This window comes from Rhamphochromis longiceps, linkage group LG3 (assembly GCF_057381845.1).
Source record: "Rhamphochromis longiceps isolate RC_006_pf linkage group LG3, R_longiceps_female_GT1.1, whole genome shotgun sequence".
Lineage (NCBI taxonomy): Eukaryota > Metazoa > Chordata > Actinopteri > Cichliformes > Cichlidae > Rhamphochromis > Rhamphochromis longiceps.
This window is the reverse complement of record NC_140559.1, coordinates 16,825,956-16,838,229: the sequence shown is the minus strand read 5'-3', so window position 1 is coordinate 16,838,229 and position 12,274 is coordinate 16,825,956. Positions and strand designations below refer to the sequence as shown.

Sequence of the window (12,274 nt, the reverse complement as noted above, 5' to 3'; positions counted from 1 at the left end):
GTAACAGTGACTTCATGCAACATCAGGCTCAGCTTTATTCAGCTTTGAATACTTTACAGACCTTTCAATTGTTTTTTTACGTTTTTTTCTCTGGTTTTGTTTTCTTGTGCTAAAACCCCTCTCATATTTTCTGCAGATCAGATTAATAAGAAGAGCAACAACAACAAGAAGCACAGCAGAAACTGACAGACCAACTATCAGTCGAGCAGATCCATCCTCCTTCCCTCCATCCTCCTTCCCTCCAGCCTCCTTCCCTCCAGCCTCCTTCCCTCCAGCCTCTGTGTCTCCTCCTGTCTGACCTGCAGGTGAGAAACAGGTGTGAGGTGTCAGCTGTCAGGTAGGTGATGAGTGAAGAACAGAACAGAATCCGTTTCCTCTTCTAGTTCAGGACAACAGAGTAATACAAACTATTCACAATATGTATAAAGTGAGAAAATACTGGTGGATTTTTCGAGCTTCTTAAAAGTAAACAGATGTTCTGACTAAACATGACTAAAACTGATCCAGCTGTTCTTTATTATTTGACTGGATTAAACGTTTTAAACAAACTTGAAGAAGTCCAGCTCCTTACAATAGTTTTTTACAGTTGTTACACAGACAAACTGTATTATTGTCAGGGTCCTATGTCTGAGCGACCCAGGATCCCTGAGCAGTTATGGACCTGTTATATTACATGTATTTTTGGTGTTGCTGCCCCTCTTCTCCATGTTTGTAGATATGAGTGTGTGTGTGTGTGTGTGTGTGTGTGTGTGTGTGTGTGTGTGTGTGTGTGTGTGTGTGTGTGTGTGTGTCTGAACTCTTGTTTACAGGCACCTTCAGGCCTGGTGGGTGTGGCCCTGCTAGGGGACTGGCCACACCCGAAGCCACACACCTACTGCTGATCAGGGCTCGCCGGGGGAGCTACTTAGGAGAGTCTTGGAGCTCCCACAGATGTGGGATTACTGCGTGAGACTCCCAAGTCAGAGTGAGTGAGTGTCCCCGCGGGGTCAGTGTTTAACGGCTGCCTCTATTGTTTTCCTACAGGAGGAACATGGAGAGGAAGAACAGCACGCACAGGGTGTGCAGAGTCACGACAGCGGGGAGCACGAACACGGACGCCAATAGACACACACGGTAGCCTTGGGGAGCACGGGGATTAATTGTGCATCGATATTTACCACACTGTAAATAAACGCTTCCAGATCAGTAACTCTGCTCAGCTGGTCTCATTACAGCGAGAGGGCAGCCATGTTTTTAACACAGCTGCAGTAAAGATACTTTACAATAAGCACTGCCTGTGTTCAGATAAACTGCCAGCTTAGTTTGATTTGATCTAAACCTGACAGAGTGACAGCAGCCGTCCTCTCTCTGTAACAGCAACAACATGCAGGGAGCACCGAGTCTGCTCAGCTACACATGGATTAAACTCTGAGGTTAAACTATCAGGACATAATAGAAGTCAGTGAATTAATAAATAACAAACTAGCTCAGCTGGAGTCTCACATTGTCACAGATGAGGATGATAACACTGACTCCAGAGTGAGCAGGACACATCTGTGCTAAAGAAAACTGATGGAGGCCAACTGAGTGTGGGTGGATGCTGGACTACCAGCCACAAAGACAACAGCTGGAAACATCTGTCTACCTCTGACATCCACCAGCTCATCCATACAACAAACAAACATCAACAACCAGGAAGCAGCTTCACCTCTGATCACACACACTCAGCTCTACTCACTCACCTGGAGGAACAACCAGGTATACGAAGCTGATGTTCATCCATGACCTTGTTTCATTCATGAACACACGACACATGTATGTTCCAGTGTCATTAACCGTCACATCCTTCAGAATCAAAGACACGTCTCCATCCTTCATCTGTCTGTCCTGCAGATCCACACGGTTCTTAAAAGATGGATGCTGGTGTGTTGAATCAGAGGGACCATGCTGGTACAAAAGCACATATTCTGGCTTCAGGTCAGATCTTGTCCAGTTTAAAACTGTAACTGTGTTGTTTGGAGTTCGACATGTCAGAGTGGCGTTCTGTCCAGACTCAGCTGTGATGATCTTTGGGTCTGAAAGAGGAAACAACACAGAGCAGAGAGGTTAAAGGTCAAAGTACAATTATGATCAGAATGATTGACTTTAAATATTTTGTTTATTTCCTTTGACATTTGTGTTTTTAGTCATGTTGGATTTAATGAACCTCTGAACATCCAGCAGGTCACCAGTGACCCACTGAGGGGGGATTTTAGCCTCATGCTAAACATGCAAAGTGTCAGAAACTACAAGATGTTAGCTTCCACAGAACAACAACATGTGCTGATAATAAGTAAGAACAAGTCAACTCTAGACTACCAGCCACAAAGACAGCAGCTGGAGAAACATCTGTCTACCTCTGACATCCACCAGCTCATCCATACAACAAACAAACATCAACAACCAGGAAGCAGCTTCACCTCTGATACACACACACTCAGCTCTACTCACTCACCTGGAGGAACAACCAGGTATACGAAGCTGATGTTCATCCATGACCTTGTTTCATTCATGAACACACGACACATGTATGTTCCAGTGTCATTAACCGTCACATCCTTCAGAATCAAAGACACGTCTCCATCCTTCATCTGTCTGTCCTGCAGATCCACACGGTTCTTAAAAGATGGATGCTGGTGTGTTGAATCAGAGGGACCATGCTGGTACAAAAGCACATATTCTGGCTTCAGGTCAGATCTTGTCCAGTTTAAAACTGTAACTGTGTTGTTTGGAGTTCGACATGTCAGAGTGGCGTTCTGTCCAGACTCAGCTGTGATGATCTTTGGGTCTGAAAGAGGAAACAACACAGAGCAGAGAGGTTAAAGGTCAAAGTACAATTATGATCAGAATGATTGACTTTAAATATTTTGTTTATTTCCTTTGACATTTGTGTTTTTAGTCATGTTGGATTTAATGAACCTCTGAACATCCAGCAGGTCACCAGTGACCCACTGAGGGGGAATTTTAGCCTCATGCTAAACATGCAAAGTGTCAGAAACTACAAGATGTTAGCTTCCACAGAACAACAACATGTGCTGATAATAAGTAAGAACAAGTCAACTCTAGACTACCAGCCACAAAGACAACAGCTGGAAACATCTGTCTACCTCTGACATCCACCAGCTCATCCATACAACAAACAAACATCAACAACCAGGAAGCAGCTTCACCTCTGATCACACACACTCAGCTCTACTCACTCACCTGGAGGAACAACCAGGTATACGAAGCTGATGTTCATCCATGACCTTGTTTCATTCATGAACACACGACACATGTATGTTCCAGTGTCATTAACCGTCACATCCTTCAGAATCAAAGACACGTCTCCATCCTTCATCTGTCTGTCCTGCAGATCCACACGGTTCTTAAAAGATGGATGCTGGTGTGTTGAATCAGAGGGACCATGCTGGTACAAAAGCACATATTCTGGCTTCAGGTCAGATCTTGTCCAGTTTAAAACTGTAACTGTGTTGTTTGGAGTTCGACATGTCAGAGTGGCGTTCTGTCCAGACTCAGCTGTGATGATCTTTGGGTCTGAAAGAGGAAACAACACAGAGCAGAGAGGTTAAAGGTCAAAGTACAATTATGATCAGAATGATTGACTTTAAATATTTTGTTTATTTCCTTTGACATTTGTGTTTTTAGTCATGTTGGATTTAATGAACCTCTGAACATCCAGCAGGTCACCAGTGACCCACTGAGGGGGAATTTTAGCCTCATGCTAAACATGCAAAGTGTCAGAAACTACAAGATGTTAGCTTCCACAGAACAACAACATGTGCTGATAATAAGTAAGAACAAGTCAACTCTAGACTACCAGCCACAAAGACAGCAGCTGGAGAAACATCTGTCTACCTCTGACATCCACCAGCTCATCCATACAACAAACAAACATCAACAACCAGGAAGCAGCTTCACCTCTGATACACACACACTCAGCTCTACTCACTCACCTGGAGGAACAACCAGGTATACGAAGCTGATGTTCATCCATGACCTTGTTTCATTCATGAACACACGACACATGTATGTTCCAGTGTCATTAACCGTCACATCCTTCAGAATCAAAGACACGTCTCCATCCTTCATCTGTCTGTCCTGCAGATCCACACGGTTCTTAAAAGATGGATGCTGGTGTGTTGAATCAGAGGGACCATGCTGGTACAAAAGCACATATTCTGGCTTCAGGTCAGATCTTGTCCAGTTTAAAACTGTAACTGTGTTGTTTGGAGTTCGACATGTCAGAGTGGCGTTCTGTCCAGACTCAGCTGTGATGATCTTTGGGTCTGAAAGAGGAAACAACACAGAGCAGAGAGGTTAAAGGTCAAAGTACAATTATGATCAGAATGATTGACTTTAAATATTTTGTTTATTTCCTTTGACATTTGTGTTTTTAGTCATGTTGGATTTAATGAACCTCTGAACATCCAGCAGGTCACCAGTGACCCACTGAGGGGGAATTTTAGCCTCATGCTAAACATGCAAAGTGTCAGAAACTACAGGGTGGCCTTTTGTTGTGGGCAGTCTGAGGTACACCTGTGCACTACTCATGATGTCAGATCAGCATCCTGATGTGGCACACCTGTGAGGTGGGACGAATTATCTCAATATAGCAGATGTGCCCACTACCACACATTTGGACTGATTTGTGACCACTGTTTGGGAGGGATGGTTATATTGTGTATCTGGAATGAATTTTAGGTCTCTACGTCCATCCCATGGGGAATGGGAGCAGTAACAAAGGTGTTGCGTTTATATTTTTGTTGAGTGTATATAGACATAGTATATTGTTACACACTTGTAAATGTCTCATTGGAGACTGGCACACACATTATTTTGCAACAACTAAATAATATAAAATATTTGAACCATCAGAACATTTTAACCAAATACAATATTGTAAATAAAAGATTACAGGGGCAGGGTGCCTTGTTTTTGTCGATAAAGCTTTTCATGTCCTTAAAAGTGCTATTTTTTCTCCTGCTTAAAAATTTGGTTAGTGACAGTCCCTGGATAAGCAGAGGAAGATGGATGGACTAAATTTGCTTAGTCCATCCATCTTCTATAGAGCTGAGGTGTCAGATTCTGTGTAATATTATGCCACAATCCTGTCAGGAATCAGGATGATTTTGTTGTGTTTTACGCTTTGGAGGGACAAAACAACGTTAGGTCTGCTGGATTAAAAAATTATTTTGTGAGATCATGCTTATGTGAAACTAGTGGAGACGTTTCTACATAATACACACAGTTTGGACACAGCTTTTCATTTTTACTTCTTTTTACTTTATTTTTACTTCTTTATTTTGTAGATTGTTACTGAAGGCACCAAAACTCTAAATGAACACATGTGTAATTTTGTAGTAAAGAAAAAAGAATGAAATAACTATAAATAAATATGTTTGGTTATGTTTATGTTATATTTTTTTAAATAGTCAACCTTTGCTTTGATCACTGCTTTGCACACTCTTGGCACTCTGTTGAGGAACTTCATGAGGTATTCAGCTGTGTTAAGGAAGAAACGCTTTTATAAGGTTTATGTTCAGCAGTCATTGATCAATGATTCCTCTTCCTGATTTGTTTGCTTGGTTTACATACCAAGCAAACATACTTTATATACATTAAAGTATATGTTCATATTTTACTCTTAATAGGAAAAGAACAAAATGTACTACTCGCTCTGTCTCTAGAAACAGGAAGTTCACCCTGTGACATTTACCGCGAGAGATTAACACACACACACACACACACACACACACACACACACACACACACACACACACACACACGTATGCAAAATTAAAGGAAACTGCTATGCTTGTTTCACCCTGCTTACTATAAATAAAGACAAACTACTGCAGTGAGTGAGTCTCTCTCTGAGCTCTCACCCGTGCAGCACGTTAACTGTCTCCAAGTGTCTCAGTGTTGTTTATTCACCTAACTGTTTGATAACTGTAAATCTCTAACAACCTGAAATATTATTGTTATTATTATCTTAAAGTAATATTATTATTGCTTCTAGGCTGGACTAATGTAGTTCATTATTATCAGGATGTCCTAAAAACTAACTCCAAAGGCTGAGTGAGTTCTGAACAACCAAAAAGCTCAATCAGACCAATGTTTTGCCACTAAGCAACATCCTCCAGCAGAACTCAGTATCAGGTTGGTCCTGATGCACAAACATGTTTTAGATGGACTCAGCGGTTTAACATTAAGATGTTATTATGAAAGAAAAAAAGTTTTGCTCTGACAGCTTTTCTGAGAGATCTAATAAGATCCCAAACACATTGACCTCTTTGTAGAACATTATTAAATAAGCATATTATTTAACCTTTTAAACATTTTAAACACTGGGTTGTGAATAGAAGATGGAAAAACAAAACAACTAAAACAAAGAGAAAAAAGCTACGCAGCACACAAACTCTGGAAAGGGGACCTTTATGTCACTGAGCACATTATTATGTATGCATTAATAAATAACAGCTTAATAAAGATATTACACTCTTAATTTGTCGTTCTGTCACGGCTGGGGCGGCAGTCGTGTGGAGGGTGAGAAAGGAGGATCCAATAGCAGACAATGGCGGAGGTGCAAGTGGGTTTTATTTACAGTGCACAAAACCAAGGTGTGGGCAGAACCGAACATAAACCTAAACTGGGAAACCTAATGCAAAAATGGAGGACATGAAGGGAGGAGCAGAGAGACACGAAGAAACATGGAACAGTGCAGACTACACGGGAGGTTCACAGAGAAATACAGACGACGCCACGAGAAGCAGACACCAACTATAAATACACACACCAGGTAATCAGGAAATGGCACACAGGAGGGGACACAGCTGGAACTAATGGGCATAACGAGACAGGGGAGAGGTAAAACTGAACACACTGACATGAGACATGAACTTTCAGAATAAAACAGGAAACTAACAGACACAGAGAACCAGACAGGACACTGAACTTGACAGGCAGACTCATGAGCAGACACAATAACACCATGGACAGACAGAGGGAACACAGAGAAGTGGGAGCAGGCAGGCAGAGAACAGAAACCTAACAAATGGCAAAATCACAACAGAATACACACTCGGAATGAACAAAAGCATAAAGAAACACAAAACACTGAGTCCTCAGACTCAGGACCATGACAACTCTAAAGCAATAGGTAACCCAAGTTGTTTCAGTACCTTGCCATTCCGGGTTTCTAAACAGTTCCAATATCTTGGAATAAATGTCACTCAGGATTATTGTGGTTTATTTAAACACAATCTCTCTAAACTATATGATGAAACCAAAAATAACATAGACAAATGGATTAATCTACCAATTTCACCAGCAGGGAGGATAAACATTGTTAGAATGAATATTCTTCCCAAATTCTTATTTTTATTTCAGTGTATCCCTATTGTGATTAATAAAGCCTTTTTTAATAAATTAGACTCCTTAATATCCTATTTCATATGGAACAGAAAGAATCCAAGAATCAAGAAAAGCTACCTGCAGAGACCGACATGTCAGGGAGGGATGGGGTTACCATGCTTCCGTCTGTATTATTGGTCATGTAATGTTCGTTCCATGTCGTTTTGGTTGCGGACTAAGGGGGCCGACTGGACAACGATGGAGAATGAAAGCTGCTACCCCTCCTCATTAGAAGCTGTGATCTATTCAGCTCTCCCTATCCCTAAACATGACTTTAAAAATCCTGTAGTCTCTCATACAATTAAAATCTGGACACAGATAAGGAAACATTTCGGGTGGAAGGAAGCTTCCATACTAACTCCACTCATGAATAACGCATCATTCGCACCATCACTCTCAAACATTTAATTCTCCAATGGAACCACAAGGGGCTGCACTCAATAAAGGATTTATTCATCAACAAGGTTTTTCCCACATTCCGGCAACTGCAAGAAAATTTGACTTGCACAGTGATAGGTTTGTAGCTTGAACCCATCCGCTGGAACGTTGAAGACAATATAATTACACTGCAAAATATGACACAAGTAGGCAAGCTTCTTCATGTTTCTCGTGCACGGGAGAGAACCGGACAGGCACCGTTCCTTCGCTTGACCCCAGTTGCTCTCGTCCGTTCTCCCGTACCACTGTTCTTTTATTGAGGTTACATGAATATGCATAAGTTCATTAACATATGACATCTACATACACACAAAGAGTACCTTGCCTGTGTGTGTGTGTGTGTGTGTGTGTGTGTGTGTGTGTGTGTGTGTGTGTGTGTGTGTGTGTGTGTGTGTGTGGACTGCTGATCAAAGGGTCAAACATCCTTGGTCAGGAAGAGGGTAGCCTCCCCCTCACCCTAGATGGTTCATCCTAGATAACACGGTGAGGAAGTCCTGCAGTTCATCTAAACAAAGAGCACTTAGACTAGAACAGACGCAACTACGTTAATCCTACCATAAAACAATAAGACACGGTATGACCTCTCATGCTCCCAAAGTGCTGTCTAATACACACAAAGTTTGCAGACTATCAAGGATCAAAACCTCTACCAATCTACAACTAATTACAAAACTCTAAGCATATATAAGTAAATATTTCTAAGCATAAATGACAATCAACAATACAAATCTAACATTTCCCCCCTTTTTGACCTTTATGCTTGAAAAGTTCCCAGGTATGAATACCTCATGTCTGACAGTTTCAATGCAAACCTTTTTATACTCAGCATATGTCAAATCACCCTAAATTACTGAAAAGGTACACAGTTTAACAAATGTATTAGCAGTTATCCCATTCCTCATTGATCTCATCTCATGGCAAACTGCATCCCACAAACAAACAAATTGTTAATTTAATAGTGAAAATAAGAAGATAACATTTCCAAAAACATCTCAGCTTGGTGGTGCTTCCTCCGGGTGTGCACATCACATGTCTCTCTGCAGGGTGGTTTAAGCTCTGCAGGGCGTCATGAATGTCTCTTCCAGTTGTTTCCATCACTGTCCATAGGACCAGAGTCCAAATGTATGTAGAATAGACATTCAAACATACCAGTTGGTTTTGTTGTTCGTCAACATGGGTCTCAGCTATTTCCAAGCTGCAGACTTCTCAGCACTCTAGTTTTATGGCCTCTTACCAGCCCCCATCACCTGACTTCAGACCTTCGTCTTGTGAGGGGGATATTTATGACTCCTTAATTGTCCACGCTCTGCAGAAAAAGCTCTCTGTGGAAAGGGTGCTGGGTTCCGTCATCTTACTGCTGTTATGATCCCAGCAGCCTTCAGAGTGTCATCGTATGCACAGTACAGTGGCACAGCGTTAGGTGATGTTCATAGGAAACTGCTGTTATCACCACCATAGCTTCTGGTTCCTGTGCTTTTCACAGAATCATGACGTCATCCTCGAACTCCTTCTGCGCTGTCGATGGAGCTTGGCACGCTCCCCTCATCCCTCGAGTTTTCATATCCCAACGCTGCTGAAGATTTAAGGCAGAGCACGTCGTACACCTTAATTGTCTTTCTCAGCGTCAATATTGAATGTTTCATTTTATTTAACATCTTGCTGTGGGAAGTCTCCTCTTGATCTCCTGGAAGCTCAGTAGCACAGCTCTCTGTGTGATGTCTGCTGTGCTGAAGATGATCTCTGATCCTCCTGAAGCCTCTCTCCTGGCCTCAGCTCCCATCCTGTGGACGATCCTCTCAGGCACTCCTTCTCGTAATGCATAGTCCTGATTTTGGGCCTGCTGGATCTGTCTCTCTTAGGTGAGAGTTGTCATGTGTCCATCTCCTCTGCCTTCCTCCTGGTTCAGCTGTTTCCGGCACCAGCTGGGGTCCTATAAGGATGACCGTCGTAGTCAAGGTAACCAAGAGGGTCCTGGTCGCACACAGGTCCGTCACGCCTCGCACTTGGTTGCCCTAGAGTTGATCAGAGGCTGGAGGTTGAAGTGCGAGCTTACCCTACGGGGGCTCAATCAGCACTCCCCCCTCACCACTGAAACAACCAAGTGTGAGATTTCTCTATTGTGCTGTCTTGAGGGTGCCGGGGTTTCCTGGGACCTCGACCTCTTGCAGTGGCTCTGATAAATCCAGGAGGGTCTCTCGCTATTTTGCAGGCAGTTAAAATGGTCCTTGCTGTGGCTCCAAGGTCTGATCTCATGATGGGCCCCAACCAGCTTGACCTTTGACCTCAACCACTGCCTGGTCCTGTCAGCTATGCGCTTCTCACTGGGCCTCTGAAGATTTCTCAGGAGATTACTGCTGCACCTGTATTTCCTTGCTAGGAAGACAAACTATTTGGAGAGCATGTCAACAATCATCAAACCACATTCTTTAGTTCAGTGAACTTCACTTATAGGCCATCAAAGCCTCATCTGAACATGGGTGCACCACTTGCATAGGTTTAATATTTGTAAATAAAACGGCTAATCACACAAATCACTGCAACAATAATAGTAAACATTGCTTAATGTTACTCCTTGGACCCCACCTCTTGACGCATGGACACACTCATGCGCCAACACACCAAACCTGGATTCCTGTCTTAAAGAAAAAGATTAGCTAGAACATGTCCCAGGCAACATCAGGGCATCTCCTCCCCTGGAGCAGCACCACCCTGGACCTATAATCCTGCAATAAAAATGTTAGTGTGTTTTGCATATTAAGTATGCTTAACACCTGGCTCTCCCAGGAGCCTGCATACACACCATCATGGCCTGGAAAGCAAAATCTGGAAGTAAAATCAAACTTCATACCTGTAAACAATTGTATCATAAGAACAATAAGCATTCAACATCAGCAAGACAAGTGTCATGTGCAGGTTTTCTCAAATCAGTAAACTACAATTATTTTCATAAGTCGCCTCAGACATGGATCATCCCACGTACTCAGGCAACATTAATGTAATCGGTGACTGCTCTTAAGCAAAGTCACTCCACTTATATATTACTATGGGCTCAAAAGTGGCCAGCTAATGAGCCCATATCAAACTATCCCAGAAACACTGTATCTCTTATTTGTTCTTCTCATGTCACTTGTCCGCTTCTGCCGAATCCTCTACACGCAGTCATAGAAAAACAAACATTAGCAACACAGTGACCATTGGTGGTCAGACGCAGGTCGACAGGTTCCAGAGGTGCCATAAAAAGACCATAAAGTTAGCCATCTATAGCTGTGGAAAGAAGTAACACCAGTTCTCAAAACACGAAATTTCACACGTTATTCACATTATCAAAGTAACCTTCACATTTTCCCATCAACACAATGCAACAGCATCACCACTCATAACCTGTAAACACAGTTTTCCTCACACATAAACCCAGAAATCCTGTAGTAGGAAAAAACATCAACCAGTTGTCCTGGTATAAATCGCATCATCAATTCACATGAAGAACTGGCATGCTGTAAGAAAAGAAAATGCAAATATTAGCGCTTGCGCAGGCGTATGCATACTTTGTCACAGTTATCTCTGTGAGCAACACAAGCCTATGAATAACACACCTGATAAATGCACAGACACAGAAAATGGCATTTAAAAGGTTAAATCATCATGCAACCTCGAGTGTTGCTGTCATCTTTCTGCTCCTGTAAAAGGAAACACATGGGTTCATCTGCACCTTTGTCAGGTGGGGGTTAACTTCACACAATCATGTTCAGTCAGTCAGTTATTTTAAAATTCTTACTCATTCACTCAGTGGTTCCTTCTTTTGCTAATTGTGGAAATTATCATCGCATTCGTTTCCACGCTCAGCAAAACGACGTTATTTCAAAAAGAAAAATAATTTAGACTAGATTTCCTCGTTGAATCCTTTTTGGGGGGGACTCTCATTTCCTAATTGTCCCAAATAAGTGGCTTTCTCCTGAGCCCATTTTAAATGTGGAGAAACTCACTTGCAACAATTGTCTTGACGACGTGTAACGCTTTTAATTCCCGACTTGCAGATCTGCTCAAAGAAAAGAAATTCACAAGCAAAAATCAGTGCTTGTTCAAAAATGAAAAATAAAAAATAACAGAGATTATCAAACCAAACTCTCAGTGCACTGTGAAAGTATCAAAATAAAAAGGCCTTGTTAAGTCATGACACAAACTCCTCATCAACTTCACAACAGGAGAAGAATCATCAGCTAGATTCACTCCAAACCAACCATCAGCTGCACAACACACCACACCACATAACTATGAGTTTAATCACCAGGTCTGTGCTCTTCACTCATTTAGGCCACAGATCTATTTTATTCAATTTTCCTTTCTGCCTTCATCATAAAACATGTGACATGCTGTCATGCACTTCACAAAAGAAGTTTGTTCT

At 42.1% G+C, this 12,274-nt stretch overlaps 2 protein-coding genes and 1 long non-coding RNA gene across 3 annotated transcripts in view; 1 reads left to right on the top strand and 2 right to left on the bottom strand.

Annotated features, from left to right (window-relative positions):
* LOC146673191 (polymeric immunoglobulin receptor-like) overlaps positions 1-12,274 on the bottom strand; it is a 94,329-nt gene that overhangs the window by 42,149 nt on the left and 39,906 nt on the right. Inside the window, exons 5-8 of the mRNA XM_085400935.1 lie at positions 3,975-4,307; positions 3,223-3,555; positions 2,474-2,806; positions 1,722-2,054 (exon numbers count right to left, since the gene is read on the bottom strand). Of these exons, the coding sequence (XP_085257061.1) occupies positions 1,722-2,054; positions 2,474-2,806; positions 3,223-3,555; positions 3,975-4,307 (1,332 nt within the window). The remainder of the gene's footprint in view (positions 1-1,721; positions 2,055-2,473; positions 2,807-3,222; positions 3,556-3,974; positions 4,308-12,274) is intronic.
* The window catches only part of LOC146673192 (butyrophilin-like protein 2), a 93,307-nt gene that overhangs the window by 57,802 nt on the left and 23,231 nt on the right, over positions 1-12,274 (top strand). The gene's annotated exons all lie outside the window — the stretch shown is intronic.
* LOC146673194 (uncharacterized) lies at positions 10,634-12,205 on the bottom strand. The gene is made up of 2 exons (XR_014910491.1): positions 11,466-12,205; positions 10,634-11,366 (listed from the first exon to the last, which is right to left on the bottom strand). It is a non-coding gene; the product is annotated as an uncharacterized LOC146673194 (long non-coding RNA).